At 47.7% G+C, this 8,112-nt stretch overlaps 1 protein-coding gene across 1 annotated transcript in view; it reads right to left on the bottom strand.

The window, feature by feature from the left end:
- Positions 1-2,595, bottom strand: part of LOC135824794 (uncharacterized) — a 10,004-nt gene extending 7,409 nt beyond the window's left edge. The window contains exon 1 of the mRNA XM_065337498.1: positions 2,245-2,595. Within this exon, the coding sequence (XP_065193570.1) occupies positions 2,245-2,353 (109 nt within the window). The 5' untranslated portion in view covers positions 2,354-2,595. The remainder of the gene's footprint in view (positions 1-2,244) is intronic.
- Positions 2,596-8,112: the final 5,517 nt, after the last annotated feature.

Raw genomic sequence — 8,112 nt, 5'->3', positions numbered from 1 at the left:
CTGGTCCCATATCACCATGGTGAGTTATCTTAGATCATTAGACCGGGACTCTACTTCTGTTTGTGTAAACAACGTTCATGTATATTGTATCAGTGGGTCTCTATTGTTATTAGGCTGCGTATGCCTGTTTTGATTCCCACTATAAATACAATTCGATGGACTTCTCGTGTGCTCTGGATGGCAGTCGTGAGTCAGTCAATTGAGAGTTCAAGTCGGCAGGAATAGCGCAAGCTCCCACGTAGGAACCAACACACAATTCACCAATTATCGCCGAAGTCGCACCAACCTCTTCTTCACTATAACTACAGTGTACAACAACAACTCATAGACTAGCGCAGAGGGCCTTAACATAGCCTTTTCTGAAGAACACACAATGCACGGCCAAGTAGTGTATGTATAGAGTATACATAACGTTATGAGCAACATGTACAATGATCATGCAGCAATGACGCAACCAAGTCTTTTTCCGCAGTTATTCGGAGTATCGCGTGAAACACTCATCAGCCAGGATATGATCAAGACAAGCATTAAGACTTGGTTGCGTCATTGCTAAAATCATTGCATAGCTGGCTCTGTCCACTGGACATAGAGCAGTATACGCTGTCTGAGGAGCTTAGACACCTGTCTAGAAGGAACATGTAAATAGCAGACTCAGCTGGGGACGTTCAGGATAGTTGTCACTGAGATCCTGAGTTTCATGCTGCTAGCTAGGCAAGCATCAGACAACTGATACTAGGATGTGTGATGCTTGCCTAGCGGCATGCAAATCAGAGTGACAACCAACCTGAACGTCCTCTGCCGAGTCTGCTATGTGCTAAGCTCTGTCTCTGTTATTGAGCACTCTCTGCAGCTCCCCGGGGATCAACGCCGTGAGTAACATGTTCAACAGTAAGGGGTGCTGCTTTGGACTGATCCTGCATGGCTATGGCATCCTTTTCTAAACACGAGATCATCAATATGAATATGACAAGTGATTTCAAATACGGAACAGCTGTTGTCATTTCACGAAGTCACGAGTTCTTGAGACACTAGAGAATGACACTGTGGTCATGTGAAGTTTACAAGGTCGATTCAGGGACGATATCACCGGATGGTGCAGAGAATGATGAGGCACATTTTGAGAATTGCTGAAAGCCTGAATTCATTGTGTTGTCAGCTGGGAAGACGTGAAACAGTGTACTGCAGTCCGAGAACATTAAGTGTCTGTTACAATCACTAATCGTTACGAGTTGCCCCATGAACTGTGCAATGACTGAGCAGTTTTGTATGTTTGCAGACGGCCGCGCTTGGTACGATGTCAACTGAACGAAAAGTCTATTTGACAACCGCTGTGGTGGGGAGGGTACAGCCAGGTCCGTTGGTCTACTGGGTTTAGTGAGTAGCGATACCGTCACCATCACCATTGCTTCTCAGCAAGAGATTATAGAGAAAAGAAAGTGGTCTTGTGTTCGTACATCTAGTTCGTTCTGAGTCCAATGTAAAGACATTGAATGCCGCCAACAGGGGAATCCCCCACTACAGGACTATACTAGTATTGTGGCTAGTTGCTTGCCAGCATGTTCTCGTACTTACGTGGCACATACATTGTACATGATTGTACATGTGCACATATTGCCCACTCTCACTGAGCTAGACAAACGGGCACGCACTACATGCCGACCCACTGTAAGGAGTGCGCTGTTACACTGCTCCTGTTGCTTTAGTGTACAGACCTTTTTAAACCATGTCCAGCAGCACATACAAAGTAGAAATGGAAGAATCACCAATCACTACTGCTTGAGGGGAGGGGAGGGGGCGGGAAATGGAAAGAGTTGATAGTAGTGAAGGTCATGTTCGACACTGGATCCACACTGGATCCGTACTATTGATCTCCAGCTGACTACCATGTCCAGTGCATACACACAATGTGACATGCTTACACACACCTCTTCCATCTTACACCTTATTTCTCTTGCTATTGGGAAGACAGTGGCGTTTGGATTTGCGAAATAAAACAAAGGTCATCATCAACCTAAAGAAACAAGGATGAATTTCAGCGACACTTGAATATCTATTCTCACAGACCCACAATCCCACAACAAGTGTAACGCATTGTTCTCGAATTCATACCGCTAGGTCTCGAGTTCCAAAAATGGCATCAGTGTCGCCTACAAGCATTGAGTTATGTTGACCTAATAGAATGCTATCATCAAACTATAATTATACTATACTCGTAAATGCAACAACCCATGCAACTGAGCTTACTCATTGTCGGTGGTACGGTAGTTTCCTGAACGACTGCTGAGCTCACGGCACACATCGTGGAGAGAATGACCACCAGGAGATGAAGATATGAACACCATATGCGAGCCATGGTGGCCAAACTCCTCCCTAAGCTAACAGTCAGAAATTCTTCAGAGTATTGCGGTAACGGTTTCACAAGAACTTCTTCTTGTGAGTTGGCCTGTTTGTAGGGCTCTATAAAACCTCTAGACCTGCGCTGTGCCTAGGGAATACTGGCAATCAAGGCAGCTAAAAAGCACTCTTTATACTACATGGCTTAATGTCTTCACTGTCTTTAGTCTACACGTCTGAGCATATGGAGAATGTACAGACGTCATGCGCCTCGTGCAGCAGCAGCACTGCAGGGTCAGTACCTTTTTCCTGTCATGGAACAGACAGACTAGCGTTTCTCAACTACTTCTCACGTACCGAAGCGCATTGCGATCTCGCACGCCTCTGTAGCGTGCGTTGCCTGGGTAGTCGTACGGGCCGGCGCTGGTGCGGCGGGCCGTTGACGCATCACTGGCCACTGGTCTAGGCAAGTACATACATGTACATGTAGACCGCATGTTCGGCATACCGGACCCGATCCTCGTTAATCCTCGTAGATCTACTGCCTACGTTTTTCCTGTTCATGTCGGTGATAGACAGTGGCCAGTGGTGCAGTGCGGTTCGAGGCAGCATGAGAGTTAAACACCCTTACATCAATGGGTGTGCGCTCGAAACGACTGCCCCACAATCCACTGACACCGGTATCGAGACGTGCCTGCTCCTTGGTGATTGTGTGCGATAGCGAAGCCGCTCTCCAGTTAATGCTTGTAGTTACGTGCACCCTGCTGCTGTGTGCGGCCCACTCAGTTGCTGTGTGAAGTGTGCGTCCAAGATCGAGTTGTTTCTGTCGGTTGCTTTCTTGGCTTTAGAATTTTCATGCTAGGCGCAGTGAGGTTTCCCCTTCATCTCTCCTTTATCTCTTTCTATCTTCACACTGAATCTCACTTTGTAGAAAATTATGTTCTGTTGCCCGTACAAGAGGCCGATTCGATTTTTTTAACTCAGTTGTTGTCAGTGTCCTTTTGTACTTTTTTCACTGCTTCTGCGGTCGCTGACCTACAATGTAGCCGCTGTCCATATCTATTCACGTGTTGAGAATGTAAACTTAATCAAAAAGTCGTCTCGCTCTTTTGGTACGAGTGTTTTCAGTGATGGTTTCATCTTTTAACACGGTATTTAAATAACGAAAAAGAAAACCTGTTCAGCTCTACGTTCACGTAGAGAAATGACGTGGAATGTGTACTGTGTCTGGTCATTACTGAGAACCAAGATGGATGTCAAGATTCAGGATAATCGAGGTGAGAGCCAGTGGTATAGGGGAACAGTAATACAACGTAAGATGCAGGACAGAAGGGTCCTGACGGTGTGGTCCTGACGGTGTGGTCCTTGTAAAGTGTGCAAATGGTGACCGGGAGGAACTTCTCAACTTGGCGAAGGAAGACTGGAAGGCAGGTGACAGCAGCAATTACACCAGGCTAATGTTGGAATCAGATTACACCAGGCTAGTGTTGGAATCAGCATTCTCAGAGTCTGAGGTTAAACATGTCTTAAAATCGATGGTTTGTACCAAGTCCGACGGACCAGACGGTATGCCCCTGCAAGTGCTATGTCATCTGATAGGCAAGGCCATCTCCGAGCTTTGTCGCATTATTAACCTCTCCTGGACCACTGGCTATTGTCCAAGAGCTTGAAAAACCAGCCGACTTGTCCCTGTACCCAAGCCCAAGCCCAAGCCAGGTGCATTCAGACCTATCAGCCTAACAGATGCTCTCGCTCGAGTTACGGACCGACTGGTGACGAGGCGCTTGACGCATTTCCTGGAGCAATTTGAATTTATCCCCGGCGAACAAGCTGGTTTCCGTAGAGCAACACGACATCTTGATGGCTAGGCTCGGATCTCTAGATCCACCAGCTCAATTGACTTGGTGGATCAATTCCGTGGACGAATCGTAGACACGAAGTGGGGTACAACAGTCAGCGGTAAGAGAACAGTGCATCGTGGCGTGCCACAAGGGACGTCAATCTCGCCCATGCTGTGCCTAGGGACTGTGTACACTGCTTCGATTTTTGACAACCTATATCTTCCAAGTCTATCGCAACATCAGGTAGACGTCATGCCGTTCATGTACGCAGATGACATCGCCCTCGCTGTGTCAAGCAAGAATGTGTCGACTATGCAATCCACTATGCAGGAATTGCTGGACCACGTCTCTGCATTCTGTCGCTGTAGCTGCATTACACCTTAAAACCCGTCAAAGTCAGTACAAGTTGGTATTTCAACGTCTTACCGAGTTCCACACTTGTCTTTGCACCAGTTCCTCAACAACGTTGCAATACCATCAGCTTCCTCGACCCGCTACAGGGGATCGTTGTGAGTGCCAACATGAACTTTTCTGAGCAATGTCTAGCTGCCCGCCAACGCATCCTACAGCGTCTGCGAGTCATCCAGGCCACGACTGGTCGGGAGTGGGGCTTGGACCAACAATCAGCATGCACTATCATCTGGGTTATAATATGGCGCGGCTGCATACTATGGCCTCACAACGAACAGTGGAAAACGACTGCTGGAGACAGCTTACAACCAGTACCTGCGCGTCGCTACAGGATGTGTGCCTTCTACAACAGTCACCACTGACCAACCTCCACGAGGTTGCAGGTGCTCCGTCCCTACATACAAAGATCTCACACGCCAGGCTGGGAATTTGGCCAATATCGCTCACCGTCACAACACCCCAACCCCTGCTCGCACCTTCTCTCCACTCAGGTTCCTCAACACATACGCCATGACAAGACCACTTGGCAACAGTTAGCCCAGGAGACTTTGCCTACTCAGCAATTTCTCCCGCTGCCTTCGCGACCACCGCCATGGGCAAAGGTGGAGAACTTGACGATCCCCATCACTGACTGCAGCAGAGATGATCCCCCGCATGTCCGGTTGTCTGCAGCCCTGGAGTGCCTGGACAAAGTTTCCTCTCTTTGCGCTCAATCTCAGTCATATGAAGTCAGGACAGATGGTAGTGTCACTGATGAGGGTACAGGAGGAAGTGGCTATCTTGTCATCAAAGTCACTGATGGCCAACGCTCTGAAGTGTGCAGTGGAAGCGATCCTGCTGGCGTGGTAGCAACTTCCTTCACCGCCGAGGTAACTGCTGCCGTAGCCGGTCTCTCTGCGGCAGGAGATCTACTTACGGCTGGTCTCACCGTCAACCCAGATGATCAACCCTCGCTGCCAGACCTCATCCTCGTTACGGACAGTCGTTCGTTGACTGATTCTGTTGCCGGCGATCCGTACCGTATGAGCCCAGATACGATTCCTGTGTTTGAGGCCATCAAGAGTATTAGCCAGCTTGTTAGCAGCATCCACCTTGTTTGGGTTAGCAGTCACTGTGGCTTATTCCTCAACGACAAAGTAGATCGCCTGGTTGCAGCGGGTACCCAGGTCCCCCAGCGTCACGTCCGTTTTCCAGTGCAAGCCACCTAGACTGCAGTCCGCAAGGCAACACGGTACCCCGCGCCACCACTGCTCGACACCAAGACGCTCGGCGACCTTCGGACACGGAAAGCGTCCTGCAAGCTGAACCAGCTGATGACCGGCAACTGTAGTCTTCTGAATGGCTGCCTCCACCGCATTGGAGCTGGAGACTCGCCTCACTGTGTCGTCTGCCCTGGCGTCGTCGAGGATGCAACGCACTTCCTTTTCGACTGTCCAGCAAGAGCACAAAGCTGTCACTCTGCAGCTCTTCAGTCGTCTTCATCCGTCAGTCAAGCTGTAGCCGACTCTCCCTTAGGCCTACAATATTGCGCGATTCTTGCAGTTGAAGAAACTGTTATGAAGTTTCGAACACAGACTTGAAACACACAATACATTGTACAATCATGATGAATTGCCACTGTTATGTGAACTCTCATTACACCGGTAATATGTGGTAGACTCTGATGATTACTCTTTGAAGTATGAAACCGATCAGCCAACTCACTGCAAATGACTTTTGTGAATTGAAAATGAGTGCTTTGTGTGGGAGGAGTCTACCTCCCTCAAAACCCTCCACATACGTGACATTATCACTGACATAATTATACAAATTGCAATTTCAAGTTTGGACTTCGCGGAGAAAGTTTTAGAAAATTAGAGGCCACATGCCACGTACTGCTCTTTTCTCTCCGAAACTCAACACTTGCAAGCCAGATATGAAAGAAAGGAAGAAAAAAATCATCAGTCTCACCACCGGGACTCGAACCAGTACGTGGCATGTGGCCTCTAATTTCCTATAATTATACGAGGTGATTTGTAAAAAATTTACATGGCACTGCAGGAAATGCGGCATGAACGTATGTTGGGTGTTGACGGCGGAGCACCCATTGAGGGTGGTCTGCAGTCTTCTTCCAACACAGAAGTACATGTATATGAATCAGGTGAAGGAGTCACTGCACTTGTCTTGGAGAGTATGGAAGCCCCGACATTGTCAGTATGTGCCGGTGAAATGCACTGTGGCCCAGATGCACGAAGGCACCCTGTCGTGGGACGGCTGGCGCGCATCATGGATGGTATCTTCGCTTAGTGTGGTTATTTCACGCATGAGGATGCGCTGCAAGTTGAAAGAAATGGAGCAGCAAGATAAGGTCTGCGTGCTCATGCTCTACAATGCCGGCAGGCGGTCAAAGATATCCTACCGTTTTGAACCGCAGTTGACGACGTACAGAAACCAATACGTTGGGCAACCTGCAAAACCAGTCTGCTTTCTCTGCATGTGACTTGCTTCAGATGTATCTTGATTTCCCATTGCAAGCTTATTGACACATTTAGGTCATATTTGTTGATGTTAGACCCTATTTTACCGACTTGTAAAATTGTGTACACACTTTTTCTGGGTGAAAAAATGCATGCAAAGCAACCCCACACTGTGTCTCTCATGTTTGTGGTATTCGATCAAGAAGTCCATACGTGGATAGAGGACATACATAGTGACAGAATGAGACCATGCACACTTCAAAACTCGCCAGGGTAACGAAATGATAGCCTTTTTTACTTTCTTCACTAGTTTGAGGGAAAGAGACAAACGGGAAAAGTCTGAAGAAAAAACTGACTGTCACCACCAGGACTCGAACCAGGGACCCTCGCTTGTAGCTAGCGATGCTCTAACCACTGAGCTATGGTGTAGTCGTCATCCCAGCATAGACTGTTCAACATTTTCTTCAGACTTCGTAACTCACACTTCCTGTGAATCCACACAGGCGGGTGGGACGCAGCCCTCACTGTACCCACACACTTCACGTGCACTCTAGCACGCGGGGAGCCCCAAGTCAAAAAATCTTCACTAGTTTGAGGGAAAGAGACAAACGGGAAAAGTCTGAAGAAAAAATTGACTGTCACCATCAGGACTCGAACCAGGGACCCTCGCTTGTAGCTAGCAATGCTCTAACCACTGAGCTATGGTGTAGTCGTCATCCCAGCATAGACTGTTCAACATTTTCTTCAGACTTCGTTACTCACACTTCCTGTGAATCATTTTTTTTTTTACTTTCATGTAAAATTATTACAAATCACCTCGTACATGTACATGATTGTACTAGTAGGCATTATTAGTCTAGCATGACGTCATAATAATTATTATCTCAGTGTTTTCCGAAGAATACAGAGATAGGAAATTTGAGGCCACATGCCACGTAATGCTCTTTTCTCTCCGAAACTCAACACTTGCAAGCCAGATATGAAAGAAAGAAAAAATCATCAGTCACACCACCGGGACTCGAACCAGGGACCTTGCTATTCGCGAGCAATGCTCTAACCAACTGAGCTAC

This window comes from Sycon ciliatum, chromosome 9, assembly GCF_964019385.1.
Source record: "Sycon ciliatum chromosome 9, ocSycCili1.1, whole genome shotgun sequence".
NCBI classification, from domain to species: domain Eukaryota; kingdom Metazoa; phylum Porifera; class Calcarea; order Leucosolenida; family Sycettidae; genus Sycon; species Sycon ciliatum.
Note: the sequence above shows the minus strand (reverse complement) of the source record. Positions and strands in the feature narration are given on the sequence as shown.